This window comes from Psammomys obesus, unplaced genomic scaffold, assembly GCF_907164565.1.
Source record: "Psammomys obesus unplaced genomic scaffold, mPsaObe1.curated_primary_1811, whole genome shotgun sequence".
NCBI classification, from domain to species: Eukaryota; Metazoa; Chordata; class Mammalia; order Rodentia; family Muridae; genus Psammomys; species Psammomys obesus.
In genome coordinates, this window is record NW_026586463.1 from 7,108,868 (window position 1) to 7,130,126 (window position 21,259).

The 21,259-nt window shown below is 40.6% G+C and overlaps 1 protein-coding gene across 1 annotated transcript in view; it reads right to left on the reverse strand.

Moving 5' to 3' along the window:
* The window catches only part of Ndufaf2 (NADH:ubiquinone oxidoreductase complex assembly factor 2), a 117,257-nt gene that overhangs the window by 46,222 nt on the left and 49,776 nt on the right, over positions 1-21,259 (reverse strand). The window contains exon 2 of the mRNA XM_055601916.1: positions 5,606-5,695. Coding sequence (XP_055457891.1) covers positions 5,606-5,695 — 90 coding nt within the window. The remainder of the gene's footprint in view (positions 1-5,605; positions 5,696-21,259) is intronic.

Consider the following 21,259-nt stretch of genomic DNA (forward strand, 5'->3'; position numbering starts at 1 on the left):
ACAAAATATGGTTTACATTGTTTAATCTCTCAATCTTATTCTTGTTAAAGAAGTTTTAGGCACTCGAGGTTTATTGCGGTTGATATTAATCAAGTCAGAATCGGCAAATCAAGCTTTGAGAGCTAGGTGTGCAGAGAGTGTGTGTATATTCCTCTGGACTCACGATGATGACATCACATGTTACCCTCTAGCACTTTCCTCATTTTAAAATATTATTTACTTGCGTGTGTGCATGTACATGAGTGTGAATGTGTGTTTGTGTGTGTGTGTGCATGTGCGTAGTGATTTGGGATTAAAGGCAGAATCTTGCACATGCAAGGCAAGTAACCCATCACCGAGCTGTATTGCCCAGCCCCCCTGTTATTTGTATTTGGCACAGGTCTCTTTAAGTGGTGCAGCCTGGCCAGAGTCACAGTCTTCCTGATAAGACTCCCCAGTGGCTGGGTTTACAGGTCCACACCACCATATCCAGCTCAATTTTGATATATTGCAGGTTTAGGATGGCGACACTGAGTCACTGATTTCTGTGTTTGTGTTGATGTGCGATCCTGTTCTGTGGAATTATCTCTTTATTGTTTCTGTCAGGATTCGTAAACAAGATAAACTGGGCTTCATAAAACTAGTACTGGCTACATTTTTAGGAAGAATGTGTGATCAAAAGTGAGGGGAAAATGCCCTTCTTTAACTGCTCTGTAGAGTGTTTTCTAAATGCCAAGTAGGTAAAATTGTTCCATAGAATTGTCTTTTCTATCATTCTGATAAGCTCCGCCTTTCACGAGGTCCTTTTAGACTTAAATTTATTTTAGTTATTTATAGTTAAGTTTAAAACTAAAGATGTTTGTAAATATATGTTCATAGCGCCATTTTGCAAAATAACAAAAAGATAGAAGCAACTCAAGTATCTGCCTTTAAATGAATGAATAAACTGTGTGACTATGTACAATGGAATCCACAACTCACCCTGGGAAAAAAACAGAATTCTGATATGTGTTATGCTATAGATAACCAAGAGCATGTTGTGCTAAGTGAAATAAGTAAGCCAAACGTAAAAAGGACAATGGCAGTATGATTCTACTTATATGATCTATCCAGAATAGTCAAACGCATCACAAAAAGCCGTACCATAGTGGTTGCTTTTTAAGGGAGGGAGTTTCAGTTTGGCATAATGAAGACTGTTCTGGAGATAAACAGTGCTGAAGTGGAGATGAACAACTTGAGCTACAGTCTGAATTACATAATGTCTGCAATGCACACTTAAAATATGAACACAAAGAGAATAAGCATAATAGCAATCTTAATATATGTGAAGTGTTGAGCTAGGCACTGAAAACGCAGTGATGAGCAAGCTGGGAGTCTACCCAAAAGAACCTTCAAGTCCAGGAGAAGGAGGGAGAAAAGTAAAAGAGGAGATCTGCTAGGGTGTGTTAAGTGTTGCATGGAAGGCAGGAAGTCAGTGAAAACAAAAGGAATGCTTCATCTGGTTCTTGGATTATTTCAGAGTAGGGTCAGGTTAGAATTCCAAAGAGAATCAGCATCTGCCCCAAACCTGAAGGGAAAGCAGGTGCTGGCCGAATTATTAAAGAGGAATGTTAGATATAATATTACATATCAGAATAAAATATAAGTATTACAATGTAATGAGTAAAAGAGCTTCAGCTGTAGCTCAGTGCCGCGGCCCTTGCCTAGCATGTCCAAGGTCCTATGGTCAATCCCTGGATCAGCAACAGGAAAACAAAAAGTCATGGACTCAGAAGACAGATTATTTGAATTCAAATCTTGCAGCAGCTGCTAGTTTTGGGAAGGTTTTAAGCATTCTGACTCACTAGGAGGAACCAGGAGCTTGCACAGCTTCTCGCTGCTTCATCTGTCTACACATGTCAGGTTCCCAGGATCCCTTCTGATAGAATTTCCAGGTGCTTCCACCTATGGCCCAGGGCTTGTACACCTTCCTTCTTAGGGTCTTTCAGCTGATAGGTGTTTTCTCTGCAATTGGGTCTTCCCCATTGTTGGACTTCAGACCTGGGACAAGTAGCTGAGGTGCCTTTTTTTTTCTTTTGTGGTTTTTTTTATTATCATTTATTATAATTTATTCAATTTGTATCCCAGGTGTGGCCGTCTCCTTCTTCTCCTCCCAACCCCACCCTCCCTCCCTCTTCTTCCCTTATGACCCTCCCCTAGTCCACTGATAGGGGAGGTCTTCCTCCCTTTCTATCTGATCCTAGCCTGTCAGGTCTCATCAGGACCTGCTGAATTGTCTTCCTCTGTGGCCTGGCAAGGCTGCATCCCTAGGGGGAGGTAGATCAGAGAGCCAGCCACTAAGTTCATGTCAGAGAGAGTCCCTGCTCCCCTTACTAGGGACCCCACTTGAAGAAAGCACTTGGAACACAATACTGAGAAAGACTGTGGGCCACTGAGCCAGTCAGGGCACCTGTGCACACGCCTTTTGAACCAAGGCCAACCTGACCTTTTCTTTCTACATTCCTCTCTCTCTCCTTGTTGGTGCCTGCTCTTTTCTGTCTCCCTCTGTATGGCAACTTCTCTAGCGCCCTTCTTTGGGACCAGAGAACCCTACGAGAGCTGCTCCCAATAAACCTGCATTTATACACTTTAACTTGTCGTGAATTGGCTCATTTTACCACAGAAACATGACTTATCACCCATCAGTACTGAAACATTCTCCCATTTCTCCTGTTTCCAAAACAGCCATCATAAACCCTTCTCTTTGCCCTGCTTTCCTCTCCAGGTCTCACTACTTAATTTACCTTACAAACTCAAGACACCACCTCTACTTATCTCCCTCAAATCTCTCTTTTCTCTCAGGCTCCATCAGGCTACTAAATTTTTTTTTTTTTGGTGGGAGGGGCTGTCTGATCTTAAGGCAAAAGGTTAATTTTCAGGTTTCTGGTGACACCTACTGATCTCGTCTTTCTTCCTGAGACTGGCTTTCAGAATGTGAAGTTTTAAACTTTCCTGATTTTCTTGTTGCTCCTCGTCTCCACAGCTCTAAACTTGAGGGACATAGGGCTTTTCTTACTTACACTTAACTGCTTCTGTGATTTCATCTGGCCTTACAGACTTAATGCAGAATTTGTTTGTTGGAAACTACATTTTTATTTCCAACTCAGACATTTCCACTGAACTGATTCACAGTTTACCAACTGGATGTTAAATGGGCACCTCACATTACCATTTCCTAGGCTGGCTTCACTTCCCTCCTGGTCTGTTGTTCCCTGCTACAGTTAACACTCCTTCATTTTCTCTGGGTGAGACCAGAAGGCGTAGGCACCGCCCCTCCTCTTGTCACGCTCTCTGTGTCCAATGGGCCATTAGTTCTACGTTTATATTGTTTCAGAACCCATGCGCTCCTCCCATTCCTACTGTTAATCTGGTCTAAGGCACAATTATTCTTTGCCTTAGGTATTAGAAAACATTCTGTTCCATGTTTTGATGCCATCATCCCCAGTTCTTCCAACTGAGCAGCCAGAGTGATCCTTGATCCTTTTCACTCTAACTCGGCATGTGGCTACCCCTCACACTTCTCACTGGCTTCCAATCTCACTGGAAGTAAAGGCTGAGGCACTTACAATAGGCCGATACACTGCCCACTGTCCAGGCATTCTCTGGACACTAAACTTATCTCCCCTTGCTTTCTCCAGGTTTGCTCCAGTCAGCCTGGCTTCCTCGATATTCGTGTTTGCCTCAGGCCTTTGTATTTACTTTAGTAATGGTCGTCTCTGAGTAGGGACAGATCTTTCTTCAGTCTTTACGGGGGGAAAAAAAAGGATCTTCTCAGAAAGGTTCTTCTGAATACTAATTAAGAGTGTAAAACCTTTCGAAGTACTCTATTTGTCCCTCGTCTGTTTCATTTCCTATGGTCATTAGCATATTACGTAGTTTAGTGCTTAATTTAACTTATCTTTCTTCCACTCCAGAATGTATGGCTTTTAGGAAATCAATAGTTTCCTAGATAAATGAATGAAAGTCGCACTATTTAATTCTCGTATAAGAGCAGGCAACTGGTAGGCAGAAGTGCTTTGAAATTATCAATTAAAAATGGCAACTTTTATTCCCCCAGACTGAAGACAGGTGTCAGTGCATGGGGCTGACCTCAACTACTTCACAGCTGCTGCTTCCCTAAATGTGCTGTCATACAGTTAACAGTTTCAGGACGCAAAGAACATAGTTTTTGTACTTAAGTGATGTGTGCCACTGTAAGTGTTTGTGTTTCAGTGTTTGGCTGATGGTTATTTTCAGAGAATGTGGCCATGGGGAGAGTATGCTAAATTACTAGATCAGGACAGGGTCATAGAGAATACTAAAACTTCATTGCAATTCCCCAAAAGTCTCAGACTAAAAAAATGAGCCATTACCTATTTGCTTATTTAGAACTTAATTTATTTCTGTAAACATTTTAATTCCATACTGCTATTGGGGAAAATGACAAAATAGGCTCATATGAAGGTACAGGCACTACTTGAGATTTGCACATGTAGACAGTCTGGGAAAATAAGCTCAACTGCTCCTTCTAGAAGTTGCCAACTTAAGAGACTGCATTTCAGAAAAAAACAAGCTCTGTTATCTCCTCACATACAGCTCTTTTCTCATAGTCCTAGTGTCCTCATGGTCACTGAACAGAAATGGGTAGGATGTTATTACTGAGGTGCTGCCATAGCGGAGCATAATGCTTACGGCTACCACACAGAAGAGCCCTTCCTATGTGCCAGGCCCTGTGCCGGAAACTGGTAAGGAAAGGAGACATTCTGAGAAGTTTATGAGGTCCTACCAAGAACTCATGAAGAAGTTATGCTGGGAACTGGAGAGCTGCCTCAAGTCTAGATAGTATTCAGTCGCTCACACTCCTCTTTGCAAGCTGCACTCAATTTTCTTCTTGGTAGAGTGCCCTTTTCAGGAATGCAAAGCTACAATTCCAGAATGAGAGGACTACGTGCAAGCTACCAAATCTGGTAGAATGTTCCATCAAGAAGGAGAGGCAATCTGCTGCACTTTTACCTCCTGATCTTGAATACGAAAAATGCTGTTTGGAGGCAGGGTCTCAGCCTATAGGCCAGACTGGCCTGATAATCACTGTGTAGAACAAGCTGGCCTCGAGCATGAGGAAATTCTCCTGAGTCAGCTCCAAAGTGCTAAGATCACAGTTAAGGCTATGTGTGCAGCTTTTTTTTATCTCGACTAGGGGTCAGTCACCTACCATTCTTTTTAAAGGAAGTCACTTAAGAGGGTCCTTGTTAGTTAGATACATACTCTAAAGTAGCATCTAACGTGAGTGAGAAAATGAAGACTCAAAATACGTTACTTTCCCAAGTTCAGGTGTTAGTGAATGCTGGAGAGAGAACTCCAGCCTGAGGGCAGGGCATGCATGAGTGTAGCCCTTGATTCTTCCACGGCAGGAGCTTGACCTACTTGTATCACCCTAACCCCAGTCTTGCTGGAGCTTCACAACTTTTACAAAGTTCAAGTAAATGCAATGTTCTAGAAACAAAGCTGTGAGAGCGTTTCCGTGGAGAAGTAACTCTATGTGCTCTTCCTAACGGTGTAGATCATAAATGGTTGGCCTTTCGAACCCCCCACTGGAGGGGACACTTACCTTCCCACTCTGTGGGGATGTCTCCTGCTTCATAGTCCACTTCTTTTTTGTTTGCTGCTTCCACAAATCTTTTCTCTCGAATAGTCTGCCCTGTAAGATCAAATGAACATTTGACAAGAGCCTACACTCCTATGGCTGTGACAGGTTATATCTTCTATTTTGATTATCGCACAACACTTTCTATGGTAAAATCATTAAATTATTAGAAAAATAATACATTTTGCTTAGAATTATATGCCAGAAAAGGCAGTTCCAAACTACTGCAAATTTTAAACACTTTCTAGCACTATAGGCAAAATTTTCATAGGACAAATCTACATTCTATTTATTAAGAGAGCAACCAATTAATCCTGCAGGACACTAATAATTAATAAAAAATAATGAAGTATTTGACTTCTAAAACTCACAGGTGTCAACAGCTGCTGTGACTGTCCAAGGGAATTAATATCCACATCCCTGATTAAGTAACAGCACAAGAGCATGCTGCCATTCTGTTCCCATAGCATATGGGGTTGGATTCTGTGGTCCTATCTCTTGGATTTGGATTCTGTGACCCACTGAGTCACTACCTCAGGGGAATGTAAGGACAAGGGACAAAATCTGTCGAGTCTCAGATAAGGCACACTAGGTAAGTCTCCAGGTTTAGAACTCTTTGTGCTCTACAGTCTCCTCTCCTTAGCTATGTCTACAGTGGAAGTGGGCCAGTGTCAGTGTTCAGTGTAGAGGTGGGAGTACAGAAAGTAAAGAGGAACACAGAGAAGAGCTCCAGGCAGTTTCCCTTGCTGGACACAGGGAGGTCATGAGTCAGCGCAGGGAACCAAAGTCAACAACTCATTACAAAGATCAAGATCACAGACCCTATCAAGGAGGCATGCCTGTGGAGGCCAGAAGCCCACTCTGTCTGACTCCACCACTACCCAGCACCCTTCGTTTGTTTATTTTGTCTGGAGCTCATTTATTTGGTGAGATGCTGACCAATGATCTCCACAGATCTGTCTTCTCAGAACTGGGATTACATATGTGCAACCACAAATGGGGCTTTTACTTGAGTGGTGGGAACCCAAGCTCATGATTATGGGCAGGCATTTCACCCACTGAGCTGCTGCCAAAGACCCCAAGATGCATACAAATACAATGGGTTACTATAAACTATGCTTGCACAATCACTTATTAAATGTTTGAGAATCAGGATACTATGTTTTGAGGTAGTCATTATCTAAAGCTAAGATACAAGTATGTTCATCTAACAGCAGCTGAATAAAGGAAAACATTCATCTAAAATACAGAACAGAATATGTGTGGCCTATGAGCTTTAGAGTGTACCTGGGTAAGTTTAGCACAGGAGGACAGAGAGGTCTAGAATTCCCAGGAGCACCACGAAAGAATATTTGCTATAGGCATATCTGTGACAGAAAAGTTAGTTACCCTTTCATTCCTGTTTTTCTTTTCCACCTATAAATTTCGTCTACTACTTGCATGTGGATGGAAAAACAGGGAGAGTAATTAATGAGCATCCTTACTCTTCTTTCACTTTGTCTGTACATAAATGCAGTGTGTGCGTGTGGTAGTGGGGGATGTGCATGATGTGCTTGTGTCTGCATGTGCCAGCAGAGGCCAGAGGAGGGTACTGGGCACCTTATTCTGTTAAAGCAAGGTCTCTCCCTGAACCTGGAGCCTGTCAGGGTTTTGGCTGGAAGCCTGAAAGTCCCAGTGACCCTCCATTTCTGCCCCTTTCAGTGCTAGGGCGACAGGCATGTGTGGGACAGCGGATGGCTTATGATGTAGGTGCTGGGATCCAAACTACAGCAAGCACTCTTGTCTGAGAAGCCATTACTGCAGCTCCTTATGAGCTACTCTAGTTCCTTGTATTTGTGGAATAAACCTTTGTTTAGGAATAGGTGACATCAAGGATTTACTTAAAACATACATATCTTCATAAGTATAGAATAAAACTACTAATTTATTGAATAAATTCTTTGTAATTATATTTTTTCCTTCAAAAACTCCACTATTGCTATAAAACTCCACTCTTAGGAATATACCCTACTTGAGTGATTTTTATGAATTGGGAATGAAATTTATGCTTCTCATTGAGTAAGAAGTTATGCACAAACTACACTTACTAATACACGTTTTCACACAGTATTTGTGAAGACACCTACTTACAATAAAGAGCAGCTTCCAATAATAGCTCAAGAAAGCATTTATGTTTAGATCTAATAAGACCTAATATAACAGTTAAAAAAAAAGCTTATTCAATGGCCACAAATGAAACAATGCACTGCTGTCTTAGCTAATAGTAAACAATATTAAACTCAGTTGAAAGGGCCACAACAAAAGCTTGAATTCCAGCCTACTACAATGGCCAAAGGGCAAAAAGAGACAACAGTATGTTTTCAAACATAAAAAGTATTAAAGCTAGTTGCCACTGAACTAACTGCCATGGGACAAGAACAAGTTCCTATTCCTTTGTTTAGAAAGTTATGGAACCTACTTGGAAGGAAGGAAGGAAGGAAGGAAGGAAGGAAGGAAGGAAGGAAGGAAGGGAGGGAGGGAGGGAGGGAGGGAGGAAGGGAAGGAGGGAGGGAAGAAGGGAAAGAGGGAGGGAAGAAGGAAGGGAGGAAAAAAGAAGGGTGGGAAGGAGGGAGGGGTGAGTTGGATCTGAGGTGGGCATAGTGTAGATACAGAGGCTCAGGTGCAATACAAATTGCAGCTGTTCTCTGGAGCTTCTGGACTAGGTTATAGGGACACAGAGATGAAAACAGGACTTCAGAGCAGAAAGTCCTGAACCCACAGTCATTTCCTGTGTTCTTTTCCCTGTTTTTGAGTCCCAACCCTACCATTCAATATTATCTTTGCCACATTTTGCCAGACTGTATACTATTCTAACCAATCGTCTCCATTGAGTTGACTTTTCTTTAGGGTCACTTTTACCTTTTCCTAAAAGATACCCATCCACATGCTTGTTGTTTCTGTCAGCTCATAAACAGATTAAAACAGATACAGATGTTTTAGTCCAAAGAATCATTCAGAACTTAACATAGTCCAGTATGGGTAACATATTGGGGAACACACTGGTCTGTTGGACCGGTCAGTAACATATGAGGGTACAGGAGCCAATATAACAAGGCTGGGGTGTCTGTGGATATGCAATGTGTGATTTAATATCCACACCTTGTGTGCATTGTGTTTCCTCTTCATTTCGTAACATCCTGTTCTGCATAACCATCTTATGAGAAGTCTAAAGAAGGTATAGTCCTAATATGACCAGGTTTTTCTTTTTTAAGACTTATTATTTATATAGAATTCTGCCTGCATGTGTGCCTATATGACAGAAGAAGGTACCAGATCTCCTTAGAGATGTGGTTGCTAGAAATTGAACTCAAGCTCTTTGGAAGAATAGCCAGTATTAACCTCTGAGCCATCGTTCCCGGCCCTGTGACCAGGTTTTAAAAGAGAATATAAAACTAATATTTATGGTATGTTTACCTTGTGCCAGGCACTGAGATAAGTTTTACCTTTTAAAGTTAGCATACAGAGTACTGGGTTTCATTATAGCATTTTCCTGTACACACACAGATCATGCTTTTGTCACCACATGGCTGCTGGGCGCCAGCCTAGGCCTTTACCAGCTGACCTATCTCACTGGCCTTGTTCTGTTTCTTGAGGCAGACAGTCTTGTGTACCACATAGGCTGGTTTCAAACTCACTATGTTGGCAAGGATAACCTTGAACTTTTGACCCCCTGCTTCCACCTCCTCACTACCAAGTGGGCCATATCCTGCCCTTTGTTCTTATTCATCTCCTTCACACCTCTTCCCTTTCATTCTGCTTCCCTCTGGCTGGTCCCCTATTTTCCCCTATACAGTCCCCACTTCTGCTTCCATGTTCTACCTCTCCCTAACGCCTGCTCAATTCCCCTTCCTTGAGATAGCTTCCTTCCCTCTCCTGACTGCTTTTCTTACTTACATATGAGAGAGGGCGAGAGAAGGAAAGAGATGGAGAGAGAATGTGGTACTTGTCCGAGTGTCCCTCATTTTGCTTAAAACAATCTCTAGTCCGGTTGTTTTTTTCTGTAATGTTATGTTTCATCTGCCTTTATAGCTGAGCAAGCGTCTCCTAAGTATATGTACCATCTTTTCTTTGTCATTTCGCCTGGGGATTGACACGAGGATGGTCCCATTTCTTAGCTATTCTTAATAGTGGGGCAGTAAACACAAGTGCGCCAATGTTTCTGTGCTGTGCTGACTTCAGGATGCTGGGCTTTCATGTAGTAGTACTATTTTTAGCTCTCTGACCAAACTCCACTTGGCCACACCACTTTACACTCCCATTAGCAGAGTATAAGGTTTCTTCTTGCCCCACATTTTGCCAGCATTTCTGTCATGTGTTTTCTTGATGACAGCTACTATGACTGGGGTGAGATGGAAGATGAAAAGATGAATTTCATTTCCCTGTCATTTGAGGACAATAAACACCTTTTCAAAGATTTAGTGGTTCTCGTAGGTCTTCTGTGGGGAACTATCAGGTCAGTTCATTAACCTACTTATCGACTGAATGATCTCTATGATTTCTTTGTATGTTCTTGATATTAGTCTCTTATTTATTTCCCATCTGCAAGCTGTCCCTTCACTCTGGTGGTTGTTTCCTTTGCTGTGAGAAAGTGTTTACTTTTGTTCAGTCCCAATTGCCAGTTCTTGGGACTGTCACTGTGCACAGTCTTTTTAAAGTCCTCGGCAAGCCTCTATCCTGAAGGGCTTTGCCGACATTAGCAATCCCAGAGCTTCAGTTCTACACTCATGTCTTTACACTGTCCTCTCAAACACTACAGCTCCAGAAGGCACCATTACTTCAGCTTATAAACAAACTAAGGCCTACAAGAACTTCATTCATTAACTCCAAGTGGCACACCAGCAAACAGGCTCCAGGAGGGAATGTACGTCTTCTGATGCCAGCCTGTCACTGAACTTTAACGTATCTATAAATGTTCTTCTGTAGACATGCAAGTCTCCGGTAGTAATACATAAGGGCTAAGCAAAAGTAGCTGCTACATCTACAACAATTAAAAATGAAACCCCACTACCGTTTACTAGCATATTTTAAGAATGTAGAAAACATCCCTTAAGTCAGTTAAGACAGTAATGTCAATAATCACTCAACACTCATTATAAACATTCATTGCCGAAAGTCTTGAAAATGCAGGCAATTGTTGGAAAATAAAATCCAGCTAAAATCCCATCACCTGAAATAGCCTATTACTAACATTTAATAGACTATTTATAGACACACACACAGCCAGACCTATACACATACATGTGCTGACAAGGGTACATTCAGATGTAAGTTTTCTGTTTGAGAAAATATAAAAATTCTTATGTCATTTTCCCTACCTTAAAAAAAATCCGTATCTAGTTTCTGAGTATGTTTTGACATTTTGATGGAAAGAAAGCTCCCGTGTAACTGTTAACTTTTCCCTTCTGTTGTATTTTAAATGTGAAGATAAAAATAAAACTCACTGCTTTAAGAATTAGCAATCAAATCCACACGCCGAGTTCCAGACCCATGACTTGTGAACACTGCGCATGAGCCTCCTTTCCTGGATATGGCAGCTACCACCCCTTATCAAAGATGCCTCTCTTTACAGTGACCGGAGACCGTCCCAGAAAACCATGACTGGAGACAATGCAGAGGACAACATTTCATGACGAGGCCAACTCTGCTCACACCTACCTCCCAGCTCCTGCATCTGTGGCTCAGGGAATATGGCAGAGACGGGGTGAGGGCACTGCAACACCTGAAACCCAATGTCCAAGTTCCCTTCCTGCTGCTGTGAGGGACCACCACGACAGAGGCAAGTACCTCTTCCAACAAGGCCACATCTGCTAATCCTTCTCAAACAAGTCTACCAGCTGGGAGCCAAGACTTTAAACATACGAGCCTATGGGAAACATTCTCACTCAAACTACCCTAACTGGAAAGTCTGCTGTGAAAGTTTCTCCTTGCACAAGCCAAGACTGGAACGATGGCAGTATCAGCAGACATGCTTATGTAGACATGAAGAAATTTCACAAGGTCCTATCTGTAGACAAAGAACTACAGGCAGCTAATGACTACTGGGAGAAGGAGAAATAATCTTCCCCAGAGATGAGCCCTCTTATTGGTTGTCCAATGCAGAGTGGTCAGCCTTGAAACCATATGCAAACCAACAACAAAAACGGACTCAGTGGGTTGTATTTACACATAGTTGTGTAGGCACACACATACACACACATATAAATGTATGTAAAAATAATAAGACAAAGAGACTATGAATTTGCGAGTGGAGAAACAAGGGATGGGCTCAAGGGAACGTAGGTAGGAGTGCTTGAGGGGGAAAAGAGAGGAGGAGACTGAAATAATTCTATTTCAGTTGGAAACGTATTTATAAAACAATGCCAATAAAATAAGTTAAAATAATACTAAAGAAAAATTTATTTTAACTAAAGAACACGTATCAGCGTCTGCTATGAAAATTAAGTTTTACACATTGAGGTGTAACCTCAAGATCTGAGGAGGAAGAGACAGTGCAATAACATTTAGCAGGCTGATCGCCATGTTCTGTCCACCCTCACACCGACAGCCTAGCAGTTCTTTATTTCTGACTCAAAAGAGGGAGCGGTACAAGACATAGGTACTTTGCGGAATTTCATGAAATTATCAGGCATATGCCTTCTATGGTGTATGTGTGTTTATGTGTGTGCGTGTGTGTGATCACTGAAACTCCAAGCCACACCCAACTGACAGAGGTTGAATGTTTAGGGATCCTTTAGTCTTGCATTTGCTAGGCAAATGCTCTAATCTGAGCTGCAGTCTCAATCCATTAATTCTTTAATTTTTTATTTTTATTGTTTGATGCCCTTGTAGTGTATATAGCATATGCTGGTCACTCCCAATCCCCTTTTATTCCCTTCTCTTCCTGCTTACATCCTTCCTTCCCTCAATGAGTCCTCCTCTTATTTTTATGTCTTCTGGGTGGGTGCATGTGGGACCCATTTTAATTAAGGCTGCTGGCATGAGTGTGGGTGGTGTGGGGGTTTTTGTTTGTTTGTTTGTTTGTTTGTTTTTCCTGAAGCATGGGCAGCTTACTAGTAGCTACAGCACTAAAGAAAATTACTTGAAACTATAAATTGTCAGTTGCTCTTCAGCGAGGGGTCCTTCCCCGTTCATGATGGAATGTTGAAGGACCCAATCTTATGCATGTCTTAGGCAGGCAACTCTAGCTGCTATGGGCTCATGAGTTCAACAACCATTCATATCCAGAAGCCACTGTTTCATACCACTCCTACACATCCATATTTGTATACAGTTGTGCTGTGTTTGGGGAACAATGACAAGGAAAATGTATACATGTTTAATACAAGATGGCTTCATTTAAAAGCTGTGTTTTCATATGAGCATTACAATTCAGTGTGGTGGTTTATTACACACGTAACTTCCAGGATACTCTCCTGTGTATTCAGGAGAGTTATGAGGCTTGGTCATTTAAGTCATTTTCAGTACTTTGCAACTGCCGCTAATGCTGTAATGAATACTCACGTGCATATGTATTATTAAAACAGCCATTCTTAAATATATAAAGAGCTCCTATGAGTCATTAAGAAAAGGCCAGCAGCAAACAGAAAAATATCCCAAGGACATAGCATATACTCCAGAGAAAAGGACAAAGGCGTGCAGGATGCACATAAATGGCAATTTAGTGCCCATGCTAGGAGCTAAACTCGGCAACTTTTACAGGCAACAGTTTGGAAATAGCTGTCAAAATTGCAAATGTGGGTTTAACTTGACCAGCAATTCTGGATATTTTATCCATATATTATCACTTATTTGAAAAGCATATGTAAAATTATTCATTGTAACAATGTTTATAATGGCAAAAGATTAGCAACTACTTATAAAATCCTCAATAAAAACTAAGGAAATATTATGCGCACCCATTCTCTGTTCTACTTCAGGTCTATTTTAAAATAGTAACATTGAAGTAAAAGAATTTAAGAAAGTAAAAAGGTGCAAGGTTGGAAAACAAGATGGTGATAGGTCTTTCTCTACTTGTGTGTAAGAAGTTCTAGGGTAGGTTACTAAAGAAGAAAACAACAGTATGCACAGCATTCTAATCCATCCACCACCATTTGCATCATCTGTCCACCCTCCACTCCCCCAAACTTCCCACAGACTTGCTGATAGGTCAATCTGAGGCATTTTCTCAGTTGAAGTTACCTCTTCCCTGATGACCCTAATTTGTGTCAAATTAACACAACCACCACAACAAAAACTAACCCACACATTTCTCTTTCTTCGTATACAGTTAGGTTCCAGCCTTCCTGGACTACAGTGTGACAACCTGGCTCCGGGGTTAAGGGTAGAAAGATGGATGGAATGATAGCGATAGAAGCATGGTGAGGGTTTTCACCTGTCTTCGTTTAGCCCGGTATTCCCCAAACAGTCAGCGGCATGAGAGCTGCAGGCAAGGTTCAGTTACAAAGAGAGTGGGCTAAGGGAGGTGATGTGTCTGAGGTAGCTGTCCCTTGTAAAAAAAAAAGCAAGCTCCAGGCTTTTGATGTCTGATAGAAGCTCCTGGCTTAGAGAAATGGTTATGCAGTAGGTAGCATAGCCAGGATAAGATCTTTAAAAGCGCACTAACTTTTGGCCTTTTATCAGAGGGGCAACAAGCAGTGCAGCCAGCTGATAATTTTAACTATTAGATATTGAATTCTGCATACAAAAGGAGGCTTAGAAACATCAATGTATAATGTATGAAAGTAAAGCCTCCTGAAAAGTCAAGAACCTCAACCACAGATATTAGAATTGAACTTTTACATTCTGATATTCTGAAACATCTTATGTAAAATGAATCTCAATTTTAAGAGCCAAAATAGGAACTCTTAGGCTGAAAACCACTTTGCATATGACTTACAGAGGAATTTGACAAAAGTTACTCAGATGAAGCATCTATTTATTAGGAGACAGCCATGGATGAGAAAATGTTCAACGGTTTTGCATATATTATGTCTCATCTTCAAAATAACCTTTTACAGATGAGAAAAAGAGGCCGAGTGATTAATTTACCCTGACACAATTGGTAAAGAAAGATAGTGGACATTTTAATGGAAGCGCTTTCACATTTTTTAAATTAATTATTTATTTACTTTACACCCCTGATAGCAGCTTCCCCTCCCTCCTCTCCTCTCAGGCCCTTCCTCTCACCTCCTCCTCTCCTCAGAAAAGACTAGGTCTCCCATGGATATCAACCAGCCTTGGCATATCAAGTTGGACTAAGGGCATCTTCTATTGAGGCTAGCCAAGGCAGCCCAGTTGGGGGAAAGGGAGCCAAAGGCAGGCAATGTAGTCAGAGACAGTCCCTACTCCAGCTGTAGAAGTCCCACATGAAGACCCAGCTGTACAACTGTTACATATGAAAAGCACTTTTTTTTTATTTCTAAGCATACATATGTTCTACTTAAGATTTTTAAATTAGTATTTACAAATTTCATATGTACAATCATTACAAATATCCAGTTAAAAACTAATACCTATTAACAGCTATTCTAAGCTATTGTTTTCTTATGGTTATTACATGACACATTCCTACTTGAAATTCACACTTGGTGATTTTATAGTTTGACATATTCTATACATAGCCAGGTCTCAGCAGGTACAGCCTTTTTAAAAGCAATTAAAGCGGCCTTACAGATAAGCGTGGGAGTTCAGGGGATTAGGTGAAACTGTATCAGGTCCTCATAACTGTGGGTCTTCACAAGGAATCTCAGGTCATTTTGTGGTAGGAAAAAAAAATCAGAAGTTATACCATAATGCTTGGCTATTCTGAAATTTCTGGTATAACATAGCTTAACCCTTGAGCTGCAAACGCTGAAGAGCCTAAGACAGTATGTAGACAGAGACAAAGTCTCAAGCACTCTGCTTGCTGTACCAGTGAAATGCTTTGTGGCCAGTTAATAGTACGACAGTATTCTTTTCTTGACTGAAAGAGGATGATTTTTATCTTAAATTCATTGATATTTTTAAAAAGTAGTAAGTAAAATGAATAATAAAATGTACATCTGAAAGCACATATAAACACCATCACAATTTAAGAAAAAAATATATATTTACAGCAAATTTCCTATACAAATATTCTTGCTTTCTGCTGATGACATTTTCAAAATAATAGTGTATTCAAATAAAAATTTGAAGTTCTAAAAATAGCTGGTAATTGGGACAGTCAAAGAGCACTTGCCTAGAATGTGTGAGGCCCATTCTAACCTTAGGACCTACACAGACACACACAGACGCACAGGCACACAGACACATAGACAAGCACACACAATGGTTTTAAAGTTCTGAAAACATAAAATGCAGCGAACACAGTGGGTAGTCTAAAGTGTTCATTTAGGAAGATTTACAATAAAACACTAAACAGGTTTTCTGATAGATTCCCAAATCAAGCATATAAATCTTAGAAATGTCTAGTATTTCACTTCATTTACTTCTTTCTCATTTCTATGCAAAACAGATGTTTAATAGTGTGTTTTTAAAAACCACTTAATTTTTTTTTCTAAGCTGCAAGGGAAAAATACATGTCTCCATTAAAAAGGAAGTCATGACAATTCACTTTGAAGAAGAGAAGATCTAAGTTTTGGTTGAGGTCAAAGAATTGAAAGCATTTTGCTCATTTAACATATTCTATATTTCTTTTTAAAGCAATATATAAAGTTTATTTATAATTGAAAATTTGAACAGAACAAAGTATTTCAAGAAACTAAAATAGGTTAAGTCTGAAATAAATGCATGTGAACTATGAGTTCATATACCTTTTACAAAAGGAAGAGGAGGATGTGTAGTTTTTAAGCCAAATTCATTAGATCATATGCCATATCAGAAGGAAATCAGTTTTTAGTTGTGTCTCCTCCCCTCCTCCCAGCCCCCAGCCATGGATGGCCTGAAATTTGTTATCTGGATCAGGATAGAGCGCTGGGAATCCAAAGTATGTGTCACCCACACCGTGGTGGGAACCAATTGTTCACTAGGAGGGATACAAGGCCTGGTATGGAAACTACCTAACTCCTCGGTGCTAATGAAATCATGGTTATTGGAGGAGAATCTACAACTACTAATTTACTAACCCAGCATAATCCCTAACAACAATCTATAAACATTTATCCTTATATACACAAATAAGTGAGGTCTTCTCATCAAAGGAACTTCTCTTTACAAAACATGGAGGCCATCACAGAAAACAACTACCAATCAATACGCGGATTGGAGCTCAGTCCTGATGGCCACATCTACCAAACATAGGTGCACTATATGCTCAGAGAATATTGCAGAAGAGGGGGAGGAAAGACTGTGAGGGCCATAGGATCGGTCATTTTTCTGTGAGATTGTGTATTCTGGTAACCCTGCCCAAATGTGAACTTAACAAGGAGTATACAACAAACATGCCACCAGGATTGGGGGAAAATCCATAAGGCCTCAGCCCTACACAAAGAACAACAGACAATGGAGTAAAGCAGGGAGGGGGAGAGGTGCTTCTCCCCAGGGAAGGACACCAAATAGTCAGCCCTGAAAACATGAGTACAAGTAATAGTCTAAGGATGCAATAGGTTGTATTTAGGACCATATATGTATACAGAAATACATATATGCATACAATAACAACTGATGGAAAAAGGCCACCAAGTGGGAGGAGAGTGGGGAGGGACATATGGGAGGTTTTGGAGAGAGGAAAGGGAAGGGAGAAATGTGATTAAAATGCAGTCTCAGAAACAAAAAACAAACTGTGTGTCACCATTAAAACCAGAGGGGATGTGTGACAGAAAAGCTTTGTTCTACTACAAAACTTGCTGGTTAAAGCAAACAAACTGCAATCTCATACCCTATCTCAAAATTTAGCAGATACTCACAGTGAAGCAAAACTCAGTATAATTAAGTATTTGATTATCATGCTGAATACCTAACTTGAACACTTGGGACTGCTAATAGAGAAGTAAAATGAGAAATGGTAGGAATTAATAAATATGGCACAAATATTACTAGATTTGGAGAGATATATAATTACTATACTTGTAGAGCTTAAAGAAGTAAAAAGAGAAACAGGAAATAGAGACACTTCCTTTTGCTGTAGATGGCAAAGAACACAAAGACCCTCAACTGGACAATGTGCAGAGCGGGCTACTTTGAAACACTTAGTCCTAAAAGGGATGTCTCCATCCAACCCCTCCCCTCAGGGCTTAGGAAACCATGGTGAGAGGAGGCAGAAACACTGTATGAGCCAAAGGGGATGGATGTCACCAAGGAAACACTGTCTTCCAGTGAGTCACGTGTGAACTCACAGTGAGTGTGGCAGCATACACGGCCTACACAGGTTCAAGCCAGATGGGAACCAGAGCTGAGAGGAGGAATGGACACAAGTCCCAGAGCTCCCCCCTTCCCTCCTGTTATTATTATTAATAACTACAGTTTATTCACTTTGTATCCCAGCTGTAGCCCCCTCCCTCATCTCCTCTCACACCCACTCTCCCTCCCTCTTCTCCTCCTATGCTCCTCCCCAAGTCCACTGAGAGAGGACCTAGAACCCCTGCACAGATGTAGCCCATAGGCAGCTCTGTCTCCAGGTGAGTTCCCTAGTAAGGGGAGCAGGGGCTGTGTCTGACATGGACTCTGTGGCCTGTTCTTTGATCACCTCCCCCCTGGGGGGAGCAGCCTTACCAGGCCACAGAGGAAAACGATGCAGCCACTTCTGATGAAGACATGATAGGCTGGGGTCAGATGGAAGGGGAGGACCTCCCCTATCAGAGCTTCCACCTTTAACCAAGAAGTTACTCCATTCCGTATCTACTTGCAAAGGAGCAGTTAAGTTTTACTCTGATGGAGTTTGCCTGGGGATAGTAACCACACTTAAAGGTGACCCCATGCCCAGCAATACAGGCCATCACAGAATGAACTCAACGGTATTTTTAAAGACTGTTTTATTTTGCTTTGTTTGGGCACTTTTTTGTCTTATGACGCTTGCTTCTTTATTAGGGTTTCCAATTTTGTTCTTATGGAGTTTTGTCTCTGTACATGTGTTTCTTGTGCTCCTTTTTTTCTTTAATTCTGGTTTGTTTTGTTTGCCTATTCATTTTCTGAAGAGAGAGAAGTTTGTTTTCCAAACACCTTGGAGTTAGGTGGTTGAGAAAACTGGGAGGATCTGGGAGAAGTTCGGGGAGGGTAAACTGTGATCAGAATATGTTATATGAAAAAATATTTTCAATTAAAAAAAGAGTAGCAATTACTAGAATGTAGAGAATTTTAAAGTTATTACACTTATAAAGCTTAGCCCAAACTTTACTTTGGATTTAAAATGTAGTAAATATAGCTATTATTTCTAGACTCAAAACAATTTTTAGAAATTGATTTCTAGACTCAAAATGTTCATAGCCATAGAGGATTTGGTCATTTATCACAGGCCATAAAAGAGTCAAGGGCTGCTGTTCATAGTTCAAAGGATAGATGAGAGTTTTAAAATATAAACAGTTTAATGAAAATGGAGTACATTTATTGGTGCATTCATCTTAATTTTTAAAAATTATATTTATCAATCCATGAAATTACTAGTACCCTTCATTAATCTATTTAATTTAGCCAAACACTAAGCAGTATTTATCATTCGTAAGTGAAAATCAATTCTGATGTAAGAAAGAGCACATAATCATCTAATGGAATATGATAGTCATCTACTGAACAGGACCAGCCAAGGCAACACGATCTGTGTATAGTCCTTTGAGGTCCTGTCTCAAAAACAAAGAAAATCAAAAGCCAGAAACCAACAAGAAGAAAACATTACAGTCACAAGAAGAAGATCTGCTGTAACTGAGATGGGATCTCAGAAATGGGGTATACTGCATATGAAAATGAAGCCCGTGTCTTTGCCTGTGTACTGCTCAGATGTACAGCAGGTTGATTACCAGGACAAAAACAAACGAGGGACTAAAACGTCCTTTATACACAGTAGTAAAGAAGGCACTTTCCCTACTTCTACTTCTTGTAAGACTATGAGGTCCACAGGGATATAATTCTGCTAATTCAGCAACACACTGATGATATTATGTTAATGTGGTTTATTAATCACTGTTACATGACCTGGAGATGAGCAGGACTGTTTACAGAGTGACAATTATATGCACTATTCTGTTAGGTGTTATTTTTCTACTTTAGTTCTTGCAACAACCTTCAGGTTTATAATTGAGGAAAATTATGTTCAAAAAACCTTCATCATTGAAGGTAGTATTTGAAATTATATTGAATTTTCAACTGGATTTAAGACTGTATTCTAGTAGAGCCATTCTTATGCTACAAAAAGTGTCTATACCAGGTCCTCATTGTCTCCCTCTCTGTTTTCCTGCCTCCATTTCCCCAACTCATTTAAAAGAATACTTCACACACCTATCCACAACCTGCACCATTCTGTGACAATAGCACTGCCTGTTGACTGACAGAGACTGGAAAATTTAAAATTTTCAACACCCACTTCCTTAGCCCTCAGAAAAATGACCACATAACATTAGCTCTCTTTCTGTTCAGCTTTTTGTTATTATAGCTGACTCAAACCCACTTGGAAAAACATTTATCATATACATATATATTCTGTATTCTCCTTAAGAAATGTAAAGAGTTATTGAATCTCTCTTGGCTTCACTGCTAATCAATATGTTTTTATTAACATGCAATAATTTAGATAAATTATAGAGTAAGTGAGATCTGTGAATTATTCTGAAAACTGAACTACAATTTACAACACAATTTCTACGGAAAATGTGTTGAATTTAAATAAGCTGCTTACACAGAACTTTTAGAATTCAGCTAATTTGTAGGTTAGGAACTTGTCATGTTATTAAAACATATAGAAGCATTAAGTCTTCCAGAGTGAAATACACAGCAACAGGGGACAGAATGCTGGTGCAGCAATACTGAGTGCATTTCAAGGCGGGCCCTCTTGTGGAGTTCTGATCGCGCCCTTCGCACAGGTCATCCCAGTATCTGTTGACACAAGGCATGAGATCTGCTGCTATTTTACAGAGACCCCTGAGAGCTCTACCAGTGACACACCCGAGGTCACCTCCCACTACTTTAACTAGTATCCCTCTGGCCAAAACTATCCATAACTCCAGCTACTCGGTGAGCACACCATGCGCTTTTGTTTAGAATGCTTTGCTTGAATGTCCTTTGTACTTCTGTTACAGAGTTCTGTGTCTCCCCTAACTACTGTCTTTACCAGCCTATCTTCTTTAGTTACTCCATTACTTTCCCAGTCCTGGTTTAGGTATTAAAATAGGGCTAATAAAAAAAAAAAAATCACCGGATTCTACTACAGTGCTAAGAATAATATCCAGTACGTGGTAACTATGACCTGTGTTAGCTTTGTATTGTATTGTATTGTTTTTCGTGTCAGTGATAGCCATAGTGTGGGAGAATATAGGACCCTCATGCAACAGTTCTGTGTAGAACAAGATCATGGTTAAGACCCAGCAGGTCCATTGCTGAAGGGAAGAAGTGGGTAACAAGAAGACTGATGCTACCAAAGGTCAGAGCAGCCTTAGTAGCTTTTAGTGCGGCACATTTCTTGCCTGGCAACTGCTAATG